General features: G+C 38.0%; 1 protein-coding gene across 1 annotated transcript; it reads left to right on the top strand.

The window, feature by feature from the left end:
* Positions 1-3,366: 3,366 nt before the first annotated feature.
* rgmb (repulsive guidance molecule BMP co-receptor b) lies at positions 3,367-17,160 on the top strand. The gene is made up of 3 exons (XM_055200904.2): positions 3,367-3,848; positions 9,927-10,453; positions 14,361-17,160. Exons 1-3 carry the CDS (start codon positions 3,743-3,745, stop codon positions 15,036-15,038), a joined length of 1,311 nt encoding a protein of 436 aa, XP_055056879.2. The 5' UTR covers positions 3,367-3,742; the 3' UTR covers positions 15,039-17,160.
* Positions 17,161-21,838: the final 4,678 nt, after the last annotated feature.

Genomic DNA, 21,838 nt, shown 5'->3' with positions numbered 1-21,838 from the left:
TGGAATAGGAGCTTCGTTGTTTTCCTCTAAAGGTGCTTAAGGGGGGAAGTAGAGATAACAGAGCGGCTTTGTGTCTGGCCGCCGAATGAAAGGAACCACTGTGTTGACCTTTCGCAACAAGACCAATCGAAGATAACCTGTGTTCCGATGATAAGACTTACACTGATGTTTCAATGCCATGTATCTACATGATAACTTACAGTTACATGACCTGTGGGTGGTCTCAACGCTGTGATTATGTTATTCAGGTTGTCTCAGTACATGCGGATGCTCTTACAGTGCTTTTCAGCTCTATCTTCAGTAATCAAACTCTATCTCGCTCCTTTACTTTAGTGGGTGATTTGTGGGGTGTTAATGATACTGTTTTACCATGTCGCTCACAATAATGGAAAGTCATTAGGATGGTTAATTTAGTGTGCTTCAGTTAGTGCGCTTATTAGGCTTTCTTTCAAAGCTTTACATTACACACAGCAAGAGGCTTTGCTAAAATGAGCTGCAGGGACCGTTGAGGATTACTAATGGTGCAACAGATGCCATTGAGGTTCTACATCATTTATTTCTGTACGTATTAAATTAATGTCACATCAGTTGATGTTTTTGTTCAATCTACATTCTTAAAAATTAAGGAACGTTCACACAACGAGAAGAATTTCTTACTCTTCATGGAACCATACAGCCAAGTTTGTTTTTTTCCAACCCAATCTCATGGCACTTCGTACGCATTTTTCAAGGTGACATTAGACTTTGAGTATGCAAATATTTTCCGGACGTTACTGCGAATATAGGCGGGAAGCGTTTCGTCAGTATAAGTTCTTTGGCCTTGTCCATTTTTGATTTTATTAGTAGAGAGAAAGGTCATGCGTATTTGAAATACGAATTCGCAGGTCAACTTTGGTGTGCAGCGAAATATTTTTGCACAAGCTTGCATTTTCGGTCTAGCACATTCGTAAACGTATGAATGGAAGTTAATAACAATTAAAAATCTTGTGTGACCACCCCTTAATTCGTACGACCACATGTGTACGTTATTTGTACAGTTTGCAGTCGGGGTGGGGTTTCATTATTTGTTTTTCTAATAATCACAGGTTTTGTACGATTCACTTCAGCTGTGTCCCAATTCAAAGGCTGCGACCTTCGAAGGACGTATTCTAAGACCGATTGCGTCACAGGAGCATGGCTAGTACGGCTATCCCAATTTCGAAGGATGCTTAAAATGAATCCTCATAATGCGTCCTTATTTTTCTGTGCTGCTAAGGATAGAACGAATGGATCCTTAACAGCCTATGCTATCCCAAGATTCATTGCGCGCCTGGAACGGCTGAATATAATGGCTGGATATTTTAAAATAAACATCTAACCTTGGAGCGTGCAGCAGCTGATGCAAATTGTGGATCCTTCGAAGGCTAGACCGTCTAATTTCAGTTCTCTTTGTGGACTTCAGAGGCTGCGACCTTCAAAGACTGAGTGCTTGCCTTCTGTGGTTGCGTCTTTAGAAGGTCACAGCCTTTGAATTGGGACACAGCTTTTATACGAATTAGCCAACTCCTAAAATACGCACAAATTCTCGTGAGATCTGGCTGGTGGCATCATAAAGTAAGCATGCATATATTTAAAGCGAAATAGAAAGAAAAGCAAGATTGATCTTTTTAGGTCAGCCTCCAGGATTTGACAGTAAGACGTATTATGCATTAAACATATACAGCTGGAGAACAAAGGTGGCGGAAGAGACGTGGAAGGGCTGTAAGATTATCCTGTTGTCCTCTTACGGTGGAGGGCACGGCACAGGGTTTGCCTTTTTCTCCGACTGACATCAAAGTCTGAGACAGGTTCACCCTTGATGTTGTGACTGAGGTGCAATGTTTAAGGTCAGCTCTTAGTGAGAGTCGGTTTCGGGTCTCTGCTCTTCCTCCTGCAGCTGTGATCTGGAGCTGATATGCACAAGCTGGTCTACTCTCAATAGTCAGATACATCTGGGATGGCATGAGGGTGAATACATTATGGATTACTTTTCACTATTCCTCGGAAACTTGTCGATGAATGCCTGCATATGAGCTAATAATGATTCTGAATGATTTTTGTGGTTTATAGGGGAGTTAGTGGTTATGATAGTAACTGGTCATTGACCTGTGTCATGATGGGGCAGAAGGGTTCATGCAGAGACCCCTGTCACCTGGGTATAACCAATCAATAAACCATTAAGGCAATACACACGCTGTGTATCTATAAGGCTTGAGAGATCAGCATTAAGGATGCCACGCTCATGGGTTTCTGTCAGCTTGGATGTGAAGAAAATGAACTAAATATTTTGCAGCTTTGAGATAATTCTTTAATCTCGTTCCCAAGCAGTGTCACGCTCACACAAGTGAGAAAGAGGTCTCTGTTATGACCAAAGAAAACCAAAATCTCTCTAATCCTTAAACTGACTGAAGTCGTTCTTACACCTCGACTGATTTTAACTGGCCGCTTAAGAATTGGGTTAAAGGCAATGAGCCCTAAACATCCACAATTCCTATTAAACCGCTATTCTCTAGCAACAGAAGCTTTTCCAGAATTCCCGTGAGACGCGTGGTGCGGCGTAACCCAATTTTGTGTATTCATAAAGAAAATGGGTTTATATTCAGGTTCGCTGGATTCTCTTTGAATTGATTTTGTATTGCATTGACAGTGCGAAGCTTATCTTGGATTTTGAACGCTTCTGCTCCCCTGCTGGACAATAGGAGAGCTGCCTCGAGCTCTATAAATACCACTTGGCCTGTAGCTGTCCGGCACAGGAAGCAGGAATGGATTAATGTCTTGTAAAGCCTTGCGGTCTTAGTATGTTATTGCTATAAAGGAGCTGATGATATCACCCCGTAACTGACTCAAGTTACATTGTCTCATTCTGAATATGAATTTTTCTTAGCTTAAGATTGCACCTCCTTGACGGTTTATATGTACGCCACCCTGCATTATAGCCAATAAATGAGTCTCTGAGTGGATTTTCCAAGAGATCTGCTTCCAGAAAGCTGTCATTCAGAGACCTTTAGCCTCATCCTGCACTATATATAGTATTAAAGTCAGTTTATCATAAAGATGTCCCTGTAATATGTTGCTCATTTGGTAAAGGATCGTGTTCGCAACACCAAGGTTGTAGGTTCATTCCCAGGGAACACACACACTGATGGATGAATGCACTGTCAGTTTGGTTAAAAGTGTCCACCAAATGCGTAAATGTAAATAATATGATGCTCGCTCTCTCTCTCTCCCAATAAAACACAACACACTCCACAGCCATTACACTACATTTAAATCCTAGCTGAAAGTGAGAGAGCACGAGCCCTTTGTGGGATGTATGGCCCGAGGGGCGTGGCTTAAATCTCGGGGTGGGCGGGGTTTCCGCTAAACTCGGGTTAGGTTGATTCACTATCGATCATTGGGGAAAGACTGAGCTTGATTTCTTTGCGGCGGAGAAATCTGATGTGCGTGCAACATGAATCGGACGATCGCGGGGCGCAGATTAAATTCAGTAACGTCAACAGAACTAAAATCGTAGTTTGACCAACGCAAACCAGATAGTGTTTGAGTCCGGGAAAGTGTTTGGGATCGCGCTCGACTCACTTTGTTTCTCTTCTATGCGTAATAGGCGCGGACGGCGTGCGTTACCTAAACGTGTCCGCGTCTTCACAAAGTTGCGCGTCCCAGAAAGGGTTGAAGTTGGATCTGTTGACCCGTGGAGTACTCTTGAGTCCCTCTGGATGGATGGATGGGTATGGGGAGAGCAGGATCTTACTACCCCGGGGCTGAGAGCCTCATCTCTCCTGTATTTTATCTGCTTGTGCTGTGCACCATCTCTTCTGTCACTCGTATAGGTAAACGTCTTTTCTACACTTATATGACTTTATGCATGCTTAATAACAATGAAACGGGACATATTACATATGCATTTAATGGGATTTACATGTTGTTATGACTAAATCAAGTTTTATGCTTGTTTTGCTCAATGTATAACATTTCCAAAATATGTACTTCAAGTGTCTCTTACTATTCAAATGAATAAATATAAAGGAATTGAAATAATTATAAGTGGATTAAAATCAATATGGACTATAAAATAAGGATCAGAGTGAAGTGTAAATCTTTGCCTTAAGCAAACAAAGATAATAGGGTATATTTTTTGGTTATTTATTTCTGTTTCATTTGGTTATTCACATTTTTTGTAGTGAAAGACCTCATCTTGGTAATTTCTTATGACAGAAGTTGGTTATAATCCATCTATAAATACTTTCTTTCCCACCTTTTATTCTGACAGATTTGTTTGTATCCTAGCATTAATGTGTAATGTATCATGCTCATTGTCTGGTTAGAGCATGCAAAAACCCACAAAAAACATAAACTATGAAACCTTCATTTTAATCTGCTTTTAGTCTGCCTTCAACCAGTTTAGGCAGGTCTATAAAGTGATCTGGTTGAAATTGTTTTGGTTTCTTTATGGAGGAGATACTATATACACATATACGATGCACTGTTTTCACTTGGCACCTTGTCAAGTGCTCCACTTTGGGTGTCCTGACCATAAACTGTGTTAATGCCATTGTGAATTAAGAGGATCAGGAGCACTGCTGTGTGTCTATTGAGCAGTCACACCTTCATAATTCATTTAACATGGATCCTGGCCAGTCAGGCATCACACACATCACTATTTTTAATGAGACTAAACAAATAAATAACAAAACAATGGCCGACTAGCATAAATGCATCTTTATTTTAAGTGCCAGATATGGTTTCTCGAGTAATTTGTAATAAATGATCCATAAACCTAAATAATTTTTTCTAGAAATAAGTGCTAACATATACAGCCAGTAATTTATTTTGAACAGCTTTATTTGTTTTTAATTCATTCATGAGCTAATGCACGATACTGTGCATTCAGTTGTATGAGTCAACAACAGTACATATGGCCATATTGTCTCTCGGTGGGTGTCGTCCTGAATATGTCTAAATCTGTCTCTTGGTGATATACGATTGGATTTAAATCTTGGCAGAAGAGAGACAGATGCAGCTGCTGTTTTTGGTTTTTATTTGTCCTTTCTCCTCTTGGTTTTCTCATGTCTAAGGAAGTAATTGCTTTTACAGACCTGTACAAAGGTGTTTTTACTTAACATAAAGAAATAACTGTACAGTGTTGGATTAGTGAGTGTGAAAAGTGTGCTGGACGCTAATAAACAATGCTTAAAAAACAACACCGAACTAGCATATTCAGTCTAAGCTCAGATTCTGGGTCTGGAGATGTCATTTAGACCCAGATTCTTGTAAATCCCTCCCTATACTTCACATCGTACCGTTGAATTCTGGAGAAGGCGTAGGCCTGTTGACCTCTCTGCCCTGGCCAAATTCCACATCTTGTATTTAACTCGGCACACATTTGCGGGCCTCTCTGCAGCTGGGAACGTCTGCGCGACCGACCGGCCGGCCACCCTGAGAAAATATTTCCAGCAACAAGGGTGTGCAGTGTGCTCTGAAGCAGACCAATCACCCCGACACCCCTGAGCTGCTGAAACAAACATTGTGTTATTCATCCCCTGTGTTTTACCCCTGTGAGTTTAGTTTAAGGCTTTTGACAGAAGGAGTAGGTATAATAGATAATATGTTATTGGGGTTTTAATGTATATAAGCAATTAATAGTCAGATTTGTTTCGCAAATTTCTACCTTTAATCAACTGTTACAGTCGATTTCTGGCATTTGTGAATTTTAGACTATAGCAGTGAGGCTGAAGTTCAGAAGCGGTAATCTAGTCATGTTTTAGTCTTTAGGTTTGTTATTTGTCAGAATTACCAAAAGTGTGAACTCTTCTGAAACAATAAATTGAAATCTGCTGCCCCCATCTGGGGGTCGCTAAAGAAATGCCTGTTTTGCACAAAGACCGACAGGCATATTGGTGCTGTTTTTTCTTTATTTGCTTCTTTTGTGCGTTTCTGCTGTCGAAGGTATAATTGTGAATTCAGTTGTGTAAGGTCGCTCTCATCAGTTGTATTTTCCATCCGTAAACATCTTGGATTCAGGATTGCTATGAATTGGATTATGAAAGAGCAGCAGATGTGTCCTTTTTGTACACTTTATAATAAATTTTATACAAATTTACAGACCGTATCCTTTACTGCATTTAGGTTACAGTATATGGGTCACAATGCAATACTATTTCTTTATGTTTGGTGTTTAGTTACATAAAAAAGTATCTTTGTTTCTCTTTCATCTGCCATTGATAGTTTTAGCTCATTTTAGAAATTATTCCGGTAACTCAACTGGAAAAGCATTGATATAGAAGTGTGCAAAAGGTCATAAGTTCAATTCCCAGGGAACGCACATGCTGATTGCTGATTAAATGTATATCTTGTAATGCACTTGCTTTGAATTAAAGTAGGTTATCTATCAGATGCACATTTAAACTAAATAAGGGTGCACTTACTAGTGTGTTTTGCTTTTAATGGTGGTCTTTAAAGGGGACATTTCACAAGATTTTTTTTAAATGTCAAATAATTCGTTGGTGTCTCTAGAGTACATATGTTAAGTTCTAGCTCAAAATACCATATAGATAATTTATTATAGCACGTTAAAGTTGCTAAAAAATTTGTAAATGTTTACATTTTTGGGTGTGTCCTTTAAAATGCAAATGAGCTGCACTAAATAGCAGTGTTCTGGATGGATAGTGCGGATTAAGAGGCGGTATTATCCCCTTCTGACATCACAAGGGGAGCCAACCTATTTTTTCACATGCTTGCAAAGAATGGTTTATCAAAACTAAGTAACTGGGTTGATCTTTTTTATGTTTTCTATGTTAATAGAAGCACGGGGATCACAATTATAGCATCAGATTTTCATGATATGTCCCCTTTAAGTCTTTTAAGAATATTTGACCCTGTCTGTGAAGTCCAAACTAAAGTCTTATAATCTAATAATGAGAAGAAGAGCATCAAAGTTTGATTTCACAATCTTTGACATAATCTTACTTGGTCAATATTAAAGATATCGAGATTACATTTATTAAGAAAAACAAAAAGAGTTGGATACCTGGGTTTTCACAGGCAGGCTCACATATCTAGATTCCTGGTATGAGAATAATGCCACAGTAGTGTGAAAAGATGAAACACATCATGACAAATATCAACAAGCTCGCGCCCCGGGTAAATCTTCATGAAAGCCTCTCTGTTTCTCACTGATATGTGGGACATACCTGCCTAATGTGGTTACATACAGCACACCCTTTGTCATTATATACCCTTTCCTGCTTACCCTAGGTCGCGGCTCTTTTCTGAGTTGTTTTCGATTAAAACTGGTAATGGCTTGCATGCCTTGCCAACTATTTGAGTTTTTTACTCTGGTACAGATGTCACTGGAGCTTTGCTTGATAAAACACAACAAGAGATGGATGCGATCGAGGACCGCCTTTTTCTTCTCCTTTCCAGCCAATGTCCTTAAGCATAACACCGACCGGTTACCATATTGTCTTACAGCACTGTAACTGTAACACAATCTCACCGGTGCTTTGTCATACTTTCTCCAACTGTCCGGTCCGTTGCGGCTCTCTGTCATCCGATAATCGAATCGCGTGCATTTGAATCCGCAGCGGTCCGAGTTACTGGTGTGGCAGGCAGAAATGGGCGGCCCTGACGCTGTAAGATACAGTCATCGTGAGCGTGTTAATGGAGAGCCTGCATCTGATATCGGATTAGCAGGACCTCTCTCCCAGCTAATGCAATTGGGCCGCACTCAAAAGTGAGGCATTAGGACTCTATAAGTGATGGAGCGTGTTTCTTCTCTGGAAGATGTTGTTCAGGTTTGTGCTTTGTCATTGGCGGATAATTGAGGAAAGGCAATGCGTGACATAAAAATTGGGCATTTTGGGGTGAGAAGTGTGCATGCAAATAGAAATCGTTTATTTTTAAGACACAAATTTGCTTTAGTTTTCAGAGCTGAAGCTGTGAGTGTAGTTTGAATGCTGTGAGTCTTCTGGTGTTCACAAGCAAATGGTGCCAGAAAAGCCTCCTGTTTTTCTCATTTGAAGTGCTGTTTTATTTGGTTTTATTGCAGCCATAAGCGTCGTCCTTTGTAGATAACAGAGGTTTCACACACTTGCTGAGAATGACTGTTAATGTTTAAGGCCAGGGGTCTTCAACCTTTTTGTGAGCAAGGGCTACCACAATGGATAAAACAATCTGGAGGGCTACTTTTTGATATAGTCTACTAAAAACTTTTTAGTTTTGTTTATTTTATTTTACTTGTTGATATGTTTTATCATTATTTAAAATGTTATCAGGCATAAAAGAAGGCAAGCTAATATAAAAAATATGTAATAAAATATATAATTAAATAGAATGTGCTTTGACGGGCAATTCACAGACTCTGTGCGGGCAACCTGGTGCCCGTGGGCACCATGTTGGAGACCACTGTTCTAGGTCATAATAAAAAAACACACATGAGAAGTATCACCATGAGGATTAACAGTGCATTTTATTATGCTTTAAAAGTTTCAACCGCATTATTACACTCACAATAGTAGATTTTCAATAGGTTCTAGTTGAATTTCTAGGGTTCATAGTTCATTTGTTTAACCAGTTACACTGAGGGGGCAAAAGTTAAGGGTCACTTGACTGAACTGTTTCTCATGGTCTTGAGAACCTTTTGATCTGAAGGCATGTCTGAATGTTTGAAATAAGCAAAAACATGACTGTGCTAACATTCGTTGTTTTGTTATATAGAAAACAATTGTTTTCGAAGATGATTTAGACTAAATAATAAAGAAAAATAAAGAGTCGAAGATAGATGTAAACTCATTCAATGTTGTTTAAAGCAACTTATTATTTCAAATATTACCTTTTTTGTAATAAGCATGTTTTTATGGTATTGATTACTACAATACTATGGTATTGACTTACTATAGTATCTATGATTTAACCAGTATTTCTGTAGCAAAACCATGGTTGTTTTATAGGAACCATGGCTTAATTATTGGTAACCATAGTTTTTTCTTTTGTTAACTGTAATAAAACCATGGTTAATGTTGATGAGGACAGGGTAAGACCCCAAGTAGCTACTTGATAAAATAAATAGAAGTGTACACTTCTGCAAATTCTGGACATCGGCAGGGCTCAACCCAAATAAAAATTCAATTGGCCCAGTCGGGCCAGTGGTTCAGGTTTCACTTGCCCTGCCAACATGTTTACTGGCCCCAATAAAAAAATGTCAGTGTCACAATTATGAATAATAATTTAAAAGTCAAATATAATTGTATACAACAGACATGTTCCAACGGAAAAAAGGCTCCCAACTTTTCTGCTTTACCTGTAAACTGAAAGCAAATTATGCAAAATATTGCATTGTTTCTTAAATGTCTGCTTCCAAGATGTTAAATGATATAGATTGATGAAAATATATTTATATGACAAGTGACAATACTTTTTACTGGCCCGAATGTCTCTCATGCTTGCCCACCGGGCAGTCCTCTATGTTGAGCCCTGAACGTGTGACTGACGATTATTCATACACTGAAGTGCTATATAAATAACTTTGAATCGAATTGAATGATAAAATATATAGTTTTGATTTATTTACTTATTTTTTTTACAAAATGATTACCATAGTTAGTGTCATCTCATAGTTGTATTAGTTTAATTACCATTAGGCTATTTTAAAATAGGGAAATTGTGAATTAAACAAAAAATATATATATTAATACAGTTATTTTCAAAGTGATTAATTTGTAATGAATTTGCAAAAGCATAAAATGCCAACATTTTATAAAATGTCACACAATAGGTATCTGGCCTGACCTCTGCTATTCACCAAATAAATACATCTATTTACAAAAACAGGTGTACCATACTGTGACTTTATAATGTGCATTTCATTGCCTGTTTAATAAACCATTTTGTTCTTCTGTGTCATACCTTAGGTGAGAGCCAGGTCCAAACCCCACAGTGCCGGATCCAAAAGTGCACCACAGACTTCGTCTTGCTCACCTCCCATCTGAACCCTTCGCTGGATGGCTTTGATACCGAATTCTGCAAGGCCCTTCGAGCCTATTCGGCCTGCACCCAGCGGACCTCCAAAAGCTGCAGGGGCAACCTGGTCTTTCACTCGGCCATGCTGGGCATTAGTGACCTCATGAGTCAGAGGAACTGCTCTAAAGATGGACCCACGTCGTCCACCAATCCCGTCAACCCTATTGAACCGTGCAACTATCACAGCCGCTACCATCAAGTGTCGCGGCCCGGGACGGGCGTTGGGCTCCTGGAACACCCACGGCCGACTTACCTGTTTTGCGGTCTGTTTGGGGACCCTCATCTTAGGACTTTCAAAGACCATTTTCAGACCTGTAAGGTTGAAGGGGCATGGCCTCTCATTGATAACAATTACCTGTCGGTGCAGGTGACAAACGTTCCGGTGGTTTATGGATCAAGTGCGACAGCAACTAATAAGGTGAGACCATTTAATTATGTAGTTGCAACAGTTTTCCATGTTGCTAGTTTGTTATAATATTTATTGCAAGTATTTGTTTATTTTTAATAAATAAGTTAAATGGGCAGTAAGTAGGATTTTAAGTGTTTTATGAATTAAAATCAATGTCTTTATTCATAAATATGTCCTTGTTCGTGTCAAATGACCTCTGCTAGTGATCTGACTTTTTGTTGTAAGCTTAGAATTTCTTCTCTTTACTTGCATTGAACAGGTAAGTCTAAGAAGGCTTCCATGTCGTTCCATAATACTGATAAACTATAATAGCACAGAGGGACAAAAAGCACTAGCCTACCAACGCGTTTCCATTCAGAACACGTGAACCAGCTGAAACGGACAAGGAAATCAGTGATGATTACATAACGGCTACCGTAGTTGCAACACGCATTCGGAAAAGCGAGGCGCTAGAGAGCACTATTTGTTTAAATGCAAAATACAATTTCACCACTAGATGGGGGTAAATCCTACTTATTGTCCATTTAATGCATGTGCGTAGCGTGCAACATAAATTATAATTTAATCCAAGACAGGTAAAATTGCAAATTGTTTGTTTTATCCATGTTAAAAACACTCAGTGTAAGGACTTATAAAATTATAATGTTTTATTTTTTAACTTGTTTTTATGGTGTAGCTTTTCATTTCCCATGGCAATAACCATAAGCTGGTTAGCTGGTTTTAGTTGGTCTCCCAGCTTGGTTTTGCTGCTGTAGCAAGCTGGTTTAGCTGTGTTTTGGTCACTTTTTAAGCTGGTCAAGCCAACCCTCCAGCTTGTCCAGCTTTGCCAGGCTGAGAGGACCAGCTTAAATCAACTACTGCCACCTTATACCAGCTAAAACCAGCTACCATTTATGCTGGTTTTGATGTTTTTTCAGTAGTGAATGATAATTAATACGCCCCCCAAAAAATTGTCAATTGTTTTTTATTTATCTCACATGTTTCACGATCAGTTTTCCCCACCTCGAATTCACAACCTTTGTTTATTTGTCCCTAGTATGCACACTAAGTGTTTAATGTGATATCTCTATTGTTGTATAGAAAGCTGCAGACAGAAGATAAGAGCGATAAAGACCAATAACTTTCAACTTTGACCAACTATTCACAGGCACAGGTTAAACAAAGCAAACAACTCGTGTCTCATGACCAACACTTCTGACTGTCCGACATAAGATTCTCTTATCATTAATAACTTAATGTGATCTGCAATAAGGCCTTTGAAATAAGAAAGCTCTGTCCAAAAATCCAGTCATCGATAACTTTGTCAAATTTAAACCCCTGAGCTTATAACCGGTTCGGTCTCTAGTACTAATTACTCCTAGTTTCACCTTCTGACATTGAGGGTGGGATGGTGGTATTAAACACTGGCGAGTAATTATTAGCACACGCTGCTTAACTGAAGGCTTTTCAGTCGCCTCTCCTCATGGCCACCGCTGGTCATTTTTCATCCCCGTCCTGTGTACAAAGCTGCTATTCATACGGCGCTAATGTAACGCCACACTTCTCCTTAGAGTTTTAGAGTTTCACAGCATAGGGACGGTGTGCTTGCTGGATTTTATGGTTAAAACGTACAGGGCAAAGGTTTGTGCTTCTGTATTCATGTGTGAGACACTAATTCTCAGTTTCTGTGCTCGCTGCTTCAGGTTTGTTTAAATCTAAAGCAGTTTACGATGCATTCCAGGTCCTGTTCATTTGATCAATTCATTTTGTGAACCAATACTGGGTGTTGTCAGCTACCGTAGATGAACACCTTCCTACTTTAATATCTAGAGAAAACAATAAGTAAGCTATGTGTCAATCAAGCTTTTTTTGTAGGTCAGAGCATACTGCTACTAACACTAGATTGTGGATTCGATTCCCAGGGCTTACATGTACAGATAAAATGTATAACTTGAGTTACTTTGGATAAACGTGTCCGTCAAATATATATGACAACAAGTTCACTGAAAGTATAAATGCTACGGTGATATGAAAACTTTACACTGTTTGTTTAAGCAGACCAATACAAAAACATACATGCTAGTGGCACAGAAATGACACACTTTATCTTTAATGTCTCTTATATTGAATCAACATATAATATCAAAAATAGATTTTGTAATGTAGTATCGCATAAGAATGAACGCCTTTGAGACAGTGTGAAGTGAGTTAGTCTTAGGGCCCAATTTTAACGATCTAAGCGCATTGTCTAAAGCGCACAGCGCAGCGTCTAAATGGGCGTGTCCACTTTTGCTAATTTAATGACGGGAAAAATGGTTTGTGCGCCGAGCGCATGGTCGAAAAGGGTTGGTCCTATTTTTTTAATGAGTAACGGGAGTATTTTGGGCGTAACGTGCAATAAACCAATGAGAGTCTCAGCTATCATCCCCTTTAAATGCCAGTTGCGCTGGCATTATTTATGTCTAATCCCTTTTTAGATGACGGACTTTGTAATCTGAAAAACTAAACGGAGGAAGAAGATCCCCAGATTAATGTTAAATAATTGTGTTATTTTTCACTTGTATTGAAATTGTTATTCTTTTATTAAAACCTTTAAAACCCGTTTTCTTTTAGTCATGGTAGTAAAAAAACAGGCTTTTAATTGCTTTAAATGTATGGCTATCCAATATCATAAAAAAATTATTTACAAGTATGTAAGAAAATGTTTGTACTCTAAAAATACTTTATTTGTAACAAACAGGAGATAAAGAATTTACAAACGGCTCTCTGGACGTTTCAAAGAGTTTTTTTAAGCATTACTTAAAATGTTTCTCATCTCACCATATCCACAGGTACAGAGTCATCATATACAATAAATTCGTGAGGTAGCATTTGAAAACCATTTAAAAACAGATGCATTTGTTTAAAGCAAAGCATTTATTTACTTACCAGGCTACAGGTGAAGCAGCTCTTTGCGCCTTCTAACGTCTCATAATTAGTCCTCATTTATGTCCAAGAGACTCAATAGTAATCTTTTACATTCAATCCTTTAATCTTTCATATTTAAAAGCGTTTTTGTGCTGCTGCGCATTTATGTTTGTGATAAGCAGACCCGCGTGGTTGTCCCGTTTAGGCGCAAATTACTAATGCGCTCTTTAAATAACAAAAAACATATTGCGTCATTGACTTTAGACCAGGTTTTTGTTGGTTAATGGCGTAGTCTATTTTAGTTGCCTTAAAATAGCAACGCGCCAACAATGCGCCTGAACACACCTCGTTTTCAGACCAGAATGCCTGTGGGCGCAAAAGGGAGCGCAAATGCATTTGCTATTTAAACAATGTGGCGCTAAACGTGAAAATGATAACTGCGCAGGGTGGAAACTAGCAAAAGACACTTGCATCAAGCATTGCGCTGCATTGCGCCGGGTGTAAGATAGAGCCCCTTACCGTGAAATATACAATGACGTTTTAGTGGCGCATAAAAACAAATAAAAATACAAGAATTTAGTTGTAATATTTTGAGAATAAAGTCGAAGCTACAACGATGAAGTCGTAGCACTATGAAATTAAAAGGACGTAATATTTTGGGTATAAACTTGTTTCACAAAATTTAAATCATTATATTTTGAATAAAAAATTAGGAGAATAAAATTGTAGTAATACGAGAATAAACTTGCAATACACAATAAAGTGTGTATCGAATTTGGTCTACCAAATAACCCCAAACACATTCACATAAAAAAGTTTTTTGTAAAATATTGCAATTTTCTTATGTTGCTATAATTTTATTTTTGTATTACTTCGACTTTATTCTCAAAATAGTACTACTTTAATCTCATATTGCTATGGGTTTATTCTTTTTTTTACATGGCGCTAGTCGTAGAATGTTATTTGACATGAATTTGCTAAATAAAGTCATTTAGTCAAATGTATCTCCCCTCTCTGTGTTTCTGTTCAGGTCACAATAATCTTCAAACCATACCAAGAATGCACCGATCAGAAAGTCTACCAGGCCATAACGGACGACCTTCCTGCCGCCTTCGTGGACGGGACCATCAGCGGGGGCGACAGCGAGACCCGCAGCATCTGGATAATGGAGAAGTCTCCGGGTCGCCACGTGGAGATCCAAGCCGCCTACATCGGGGTCACCATCATCGTACGGCAGCAGGGTCGATACCTGACTCTGGCCGTGCGGATGCCGGAGGAGCTGGCCATGGCCTTTGACGAAACACAGGACCTGCAGCTGTGCATAAATGGCTGCCCCACGTCAGAGCGCATCGACCAGGAAGGACATCTCCATATGCCCATGCAGGGTCTCCAGCAGGCTGGCATGCAGCAGCAGCAGGCGAGGGTTCAAGCCCAAAGGGGAGTCTTCACCCTTGAAAGCGCCTCCAGAAAATGCAGGGAACAGCTGGAGGTTAAAGACATCTATTTTCATTCCTGTGTGTTTGACCTGCTTACCACAGGAGATGCGAATTTCACCACGGCCGCCTACAATGCCCTGAAAGACATGGAGATTCTGCACCCTAAGCGGGAGCGCTGGCATATCTTTCCGAACTCGACTGCCGGGCACAGGCCGTTTTCATTGCTCTCACATGCACTGCTGGTTCTCTTTCTTCTTTCCGGGCTTTTATAATTCGATGACTGTTTCGTAAAAAAAAACGAAAATGACTTAAGGAGCCGAAGACGAGACTGTAAAAACTTAAGGAGCCGAAGACGAGACTGTAAAAAATCGTAAGGGTAGTCTGTATATACCGGTCTGTCCTGATAAATGAATGTTGGAATACAAACCTTCGTTAGACTGTATATTTTGAGTATTGTACATTTTTTTCGTGAGTGAAAGTTTTATGTTCTTGTCCTCGGGAGAGGAAATCTTGGAAGCACTTTATTTTTATTGTTTGTTTGATTTTTGCAAATAGAAAACAGTGTTTCGTGAAACCCGTGCTAAGTATTTTTGTTTGCGAATTTTCTCGGTACGCGCCGTGCTTTTTCTCCGTACATTTCTGTAGGTTTCTTACGCCGTAGAAATGCATGAAACATTTTTTCATAATGTGACTGGCATAGTGATAGTGTGATTTAAAGAAGGATCGTGTGGGTTAAACATATCTGTTATGGTAAAATTTGAGTAACAGTTATAACAGCAAAAACACCAAGACTAATGCAGGCAAACACAGCAGGCAGGTCGAAGTGCACTTAAGTCTAAAAGAACCTGAAACTATTCAATTGGAATGTGTCCAATTCATAAAAACGACAATCATAATTTTTCAGTTTGATACATCTGCCTACATCTGAGTGCATTTTAGAGTCGGCAAATTATTTATGATTTATAATAAAAGTCCCCTCTTTCAGACTAACATCACAGTGAGTGACTCTAATCTTACTGATTGAACTGGAAAATGGATGTTGCGTAAGTGCTAAAGTGGGCCATGTCTCAAACTGACTTGCAGAACGCAGAGCTTTGTTGCTTTGCCAAACAAATATCGACTTTCTGTTTAAAGTGTTAAGTTCCCTTATGTCCTTGTTTTATCCTTGACCAAAGATACGACACAGCGTGACCGGCACGCACTTGCAGATGTTTCACCAGACCTAGAGATTTTTTTGCCAAAAATATGGTCTCAAACCATCAAACGTGTGTCAGTGTCATGCAAGACTGTGCCATCAATCAGCTCATCTGCTTTTATTAGCCGTAGATATTGTTATGTTCTATACGCTATTATAAAATGGTTATTTCCAGTGCTTGATTTTGATTGGTCAATAGCTGTGGTTTATTTATATACAATAAAACACAGCTATGACCCCCGCGCCCAATGATTCTCTGTATCGGTGCACATCACCCTTAACATTCTGTTACTCTTCACAGTCGGTCAGGGACTATTTTATCCAGCAGAAGGATGAATTTTAGTGATTTACTTCATGAAAGTTGTGTTGATGAATTTTTTTGCTTTAATATTTTTTTGCTTTAATATTACGCTTCACGTCATGCCTAACAACGCCTTTAGCCCTACGTGAAACTTCACCCAGGTGTGCAGCTCGAGAAACGGCGGTTTGCTAAAATGATGCTGAATCAGCAGTGATTTCTGTTGAAGGTTCGAAGCAAATGCATGTGGTCAGTAATCGTGGCGATATGTACTTGGTGAAGTTAAATCATCCGGGCTAAACTGTCCACCTCCTATGGAAGCCCATGCCGACACGTGCACGTTTGAAAAACACGACTTGCTACTGTAGAGACGTCATTGTTTATTTGTTGATTTACAACTACTGCCAGTGCAGAAGAGCTGCTACGATACTGTGACAATTGCAATAGATTGTATTTGGAACACTGGGAGTTTCACGATTGGCAGCGATTGGCCGGATTATCGGGATTATCTGATCGGGCCGAAACCATGTACAGTGGGATTTTTTTAAAGAGTGCAATTTACTGCAAAGGAAAGCCTTCATCCTGTGTTTTTTTCCATTTCACATTTGATCTTGTGATATCTTTTACTTTGGTTGTGAACATTGTTTTCGTGAAGCGTGACTGCTCGATGTTTATACTTAAATTATTTATGAAACAATAGTGTCTTGTTAGAGAAGTTAAAGCTTCATACTCTTGCTGTTGAAAAAACTTTCAGATGTGATTGTACTGCCACCTAGTGGGTCACCATTGTTACATCAGTGTTTTAGTATTGTACGGATGCTGTTTAAAAAAGTAAGAAAAAAAATTAGAGAAAAAAAAATGTGTTATTTAAAACAATAAATGAAAAATACATAAATACTACTGTCTTTTATTAGTTTTTGCAACTTTCCTTTTTACTTGCATAATTTTCTCAATTTACCACAGAGAATAATACAAAAAGTTGTAGCATTTAACACAACAGAAAACATAACACCGTACCATAGTAAATTACCATACTGTAGGTACCAAGCCAGTACAGTCCTGCAGCTGAAGTGAACAAAGTTTATTTCAGGTTGTATTGGACATCATTGTTATTTGTAATATGAGAACAACAAATTATTCATGTCACAAAAATAACTGCATGAAATTCTTTCAAGCACTCGTGTCACATTCAAACAAAATCCTTGATAAACAATCATTGTCTGAGTCTTTAAAGAGACAGTTCAACCAAAAATGAAAATGCTTTCATCATTTACTCATCCTTAGGTTATAAACCTGTATGGATTTTTTTGTTCTGCTGAACTCTGAAGATATATGTAAACAGGAGCACCATTGACTTCCATAGTAGGAAAGAAAATACCATGAAAGTCAATGGTGCTCAAAAACAATTTGGTAACAAACATTTCTCAAAACATCTTCCTTTGTGTCAAGCAGAACAACAAAATCTCAGATTTTTAACAACTTGTGGGTGAAAAAATGATGACAGAATTTTCATTTTTTGGTGAACTATCCCTTTAAGAGAGTGTTGTGCACAACATTACAAAGCCATCCAAACCATTTTTGACCTAGAAAAGCACCTTGTATTGCACTCCATTTATTGTGCCGGGTATATGATGTGGTTTTGAACTGATATCACATTGATCTCACCACATATTGTAGCACCTGTGCCTTGCAGCACAATGTTAGTCTCAAGAGTATGAGCGCTCATCGACAACATTCATTCTCATTCCACTGGTCTGGACTCCGCCGATGGTGTAAATCGGCATTACTGTGTCCAGTTTTTTTTTTCAGTTTTTGCACAAAACTTGATCTTGGGACACCGTCGTTGTTGGGGCTCTAGTAAAGAAGTAGATCAGATACAGTGAGTTGTGTATCAAGAGGTTCCCAGCAAGCAATTTTGCGTTTAAAAACAGCACAGACGTCTATGCTAAAAAATACATCTCACAAGTTATTTTGTGTGTAACCAAATTTAAAGTTCATTTTTGATAGAAGTGGGTTACTCATAGCCGGACTATATCAGGACTATGTCTAGTTAACCTAGATAGTAATTAAGGTTATTGCTGCTGGTTTATGACAAGTAAATGACACTTTTGTATTGTATTTTTTGCTTACCACTTTATGACGACTTGTACTGTCATCAAAACATTGAAGATTGTGATCTTCACAAGGAGAATTCGGAGAGCTTGTACGAACAATAAGTCGCTGTTTGCTTTGACTTCTGCAAAAGAAAACAAAAGACATTTGGACTTAATTCATGGGAATAAACAATGGGATACAGTAGGATAAATAAAATGCTTACAGTATTACCTTGAAGTAAACTGCTTTCATAGTCCAAACACGTATCAGATGTTTCTTCTTCATTAAACATTTCTACATCATACATTTCTAAAATAAAAAAGCATTTACTAATAGGGTACATATTTATGTATATAAATATGCCTACTATTTATTTGTGACCGTGGACCATAAGTGCACAGGTATATTTGTAGCAATAGCCAACAATACATTGCATGTGTCAAATAAGTAAGTAAAGATCATGTTGCATGAAGATATTTTGTAAAATTCCTACCTGTAAATATATTAAAAATGTATTTATTGTTAGTAATATGTGTGGCGATTTCCCTAATTTTTTTGATTTATTTGCACCTTCAGATTTTATAGTTGAACACATAGTAGTATTTTCATATCCTAAGAAACCATACATCAATGGAAGGCTTATTTTATTCTTATTTATTTCAAAAATTGACCCATATGACTGTTTTTTGGTCCCCGGTCACATGAATAGATTACCTGTAGTCTCCTTAGGGAATCCAGCGTAGTGTCTGTGTGTGAGCTGATCGGTCACTTTATGACTCACGAAGCATGTAAAAGACGTCCAGTCACTTGAAGCAACAGATATAACTGACATTGCACTTTGAATGCCATCTTCCCCCTTGAGTAAGTTATAGCTGGCTGGACTAAATCCTCTGGTACCGCTGGAAATCCAAGCAACTTCCATTTCTCCTTGACGAATGTCATGGACCAAACACATCAAGATGGTCAAGCCTCTGTGGTCAGTGGTAAGATGAACCGGAGATAAAGTGGCGTATGGGATGGCCCCTGATCCCACTTTGGACATGAGAAGATTTAAATGATAAATGAGACTGCACCATTGCCATGAACAGAAATTATATGAAAGCATATTTACAGTATCTATATTAATAACAACGATATTTACAGTATCTATATTAATAACAACGGTAACACTTTCCAATAAGGTTGTATTTAGGTAATGCATTAGCTCATGAACTAACAATGCTTCTACAGCATTTATTATTAATCTTAGTTCATGTTAACTTTAGCATTTATTAATGCAATATTACATGTAAAAGTTGCATCTGTTAACAATAGTTAATGCACAATTAACTAACATGAAAAATTGTATTGGTATTACTAACTAACATTACCAAAGATTAATAAATGCTGATAAACTTTTATTGCTTACTGTTTGCTAATGCATTTACTAATGTTAACAAATACAACCTTATTGGAAAGTTTTACCATAACATTAGTTATTGCATTAGCTAACATTAACCAACAACTTACTTTTGCAGTATTTATATATTACAAATACAATTGTACATTATTTGCTCATACTGACTGCATTATAGTTATTGCAGAAATAGAATACTTTAAATTCAAAATGATTGCATGAATTCCCATTGCTTGAACAGCTGAAACTGCCAAAATCAGAAGTGGTAATAGATGTTGGGAATTGTGCCAGTAACTCCATAACTTACTTGTGATAACCAGGATGATGAGAAGGGTCGGGAACATGTCCATATGATGTGTGTTGGGTCGAGTAGTGAAAGAGATGATCAGGTTTCAGTCATGTGATTTCACACCCACTGTGGAATCTTTCCATCGAGGTGCGAGTCTTAGGAGAGATCAGCCGAAATATGTGATGAAATAAGAACAGAGAGACATGTGCTCTCATACACATACTACACACATTGAAGCATCAGGTTACATAGGACAAAATAACATGTAATACCACATTTTAAAAGGTGTGTAACAAGAGGTCAATGTGCCACCATCATTTCAGTTTCTAATGTACAGTATATTTAAATAAAACTGTACATTATTCAAACAATGTTGTTTATTGTGTCATACATGTAGTAAACATTTGTCTGTTCAGCACCTGTTCACTGTTGGTTTCTTCTGCGGTTAGAGGCTGATAATATCAACACCAACGGCTGTACCTGCTCCCTTATACATCTGGATGAAACAAAAATGCAATGAATATTTTTTTTATGAATATAATCAATCATATATTCCCAAGAAGATAGATAACTACCCTTATAAAAAACCACTAAAGCAGTGGTTCTCAAACTTTTTGGCATGCGCTTCACTTGTGTAGGGTGCATCCCTTCAAGCCCCCTCCAAAGAAAATTCATGACATAAAACAATCAAACTTAGAATTTAAATTTAACAAAACATATTAAATGATATAGTGTAGTGCTGTTGGTTAGTAGCCTTATTTGTCTGAGGTTTAATTACACAGAAGTTATGATAAATTATAAAATGTCATAAAACTGGGGCACCCCTGGCACCATGTCGTGCCCCCCTCCCAGTTTTAGAACCACTGCCTTAAAGACGGGGTGCTTGATTTTTGAAAAACACTTTGGAAAAGGGAATCGGAACGACTACTAAAACAAACTTGTAGCCAATCAGCAGTAAGGGGTGTGTCTACTAACTGACATTGTTGTCTGGGTTGAGTATGTGTGGGGCGGGCCTATCAAAAGTAGGTGCAGATTATACTGGGGTAGGGGCGTGTTTGTTTAGGTGATTTCAAATGTCAACATTGGCTTTCAGAGATCATTGGCCCTGCATTTAAGTCAAAACTGTTCATTTTGGGTGAACTATCCCTTTAAGTCAGTTCCATGTCAGTTTTATATAATAATACAAAACTTTTAGTACCACTAATGTTTATTGATAAAACTATACATTTATGCATTTAAAATTACAGCACATTACTTAATTAAAATTATTCAAGTTTTTATAAGGTGTATAAAGGTATGCCCTATTTAATTTCATTTTGTCATTTAGCACACCCTCTATCCTTCGTCATTTATCTTTATTCTTTAACCTTATTTAATCTACTGAAACAATACACACTACTTTTTCATAGAATAAACCCTTATGAAAATTAACCATGTTTATCTTGTGGTAAAAATGTAGTAAGCATGTTTTTTTGTGTATTGATTACTATTACCAAAACCATGGTTTAACAATGGTTTTTGAAAATCATGGTAGTCAAACCCATGGTTATTTTGTGGTAACCATGGTTTTACTACAGTAACCATGTTTTTTACTGTAGTAAACCATGTTTAATTTTCGTAAGGAAATATTAAGCAATCAACCAATAAACACAAAATAAACAATCTACATGTTAATCTACATACTTAACGTTAGTCTTCTCAAATAGTTTTTATCCCAGTAACAGAGTTTTGTTTACTCCTGGTCTGTCTACGTGTGATGATGTCACAAGGTCATTCTTTAGCCCCGTGGCTCGAGTCCCA

This window comes from Misgurnus anguillicaudatus, chromosome 22 (assembly GCF_027580225.2).
Source record: "Misgurnus anguillicaudatus chromosome 22, ASM2758022v2, whole genome shotgun sequence".
In the NCBI taxonomy this organism is placed as follows: Eukaryota; Metazoa; Chordata; class Actinopteri; order Cypriniformes; family Cobitidae; genus Misgurnus; species Misgurnus anguillicaudatus.
The sequence above is the reverse complement of the archived record's forward strand: the minus strand, read 5'-3'. Positions and strand labels throughout refer to the sequence as shown.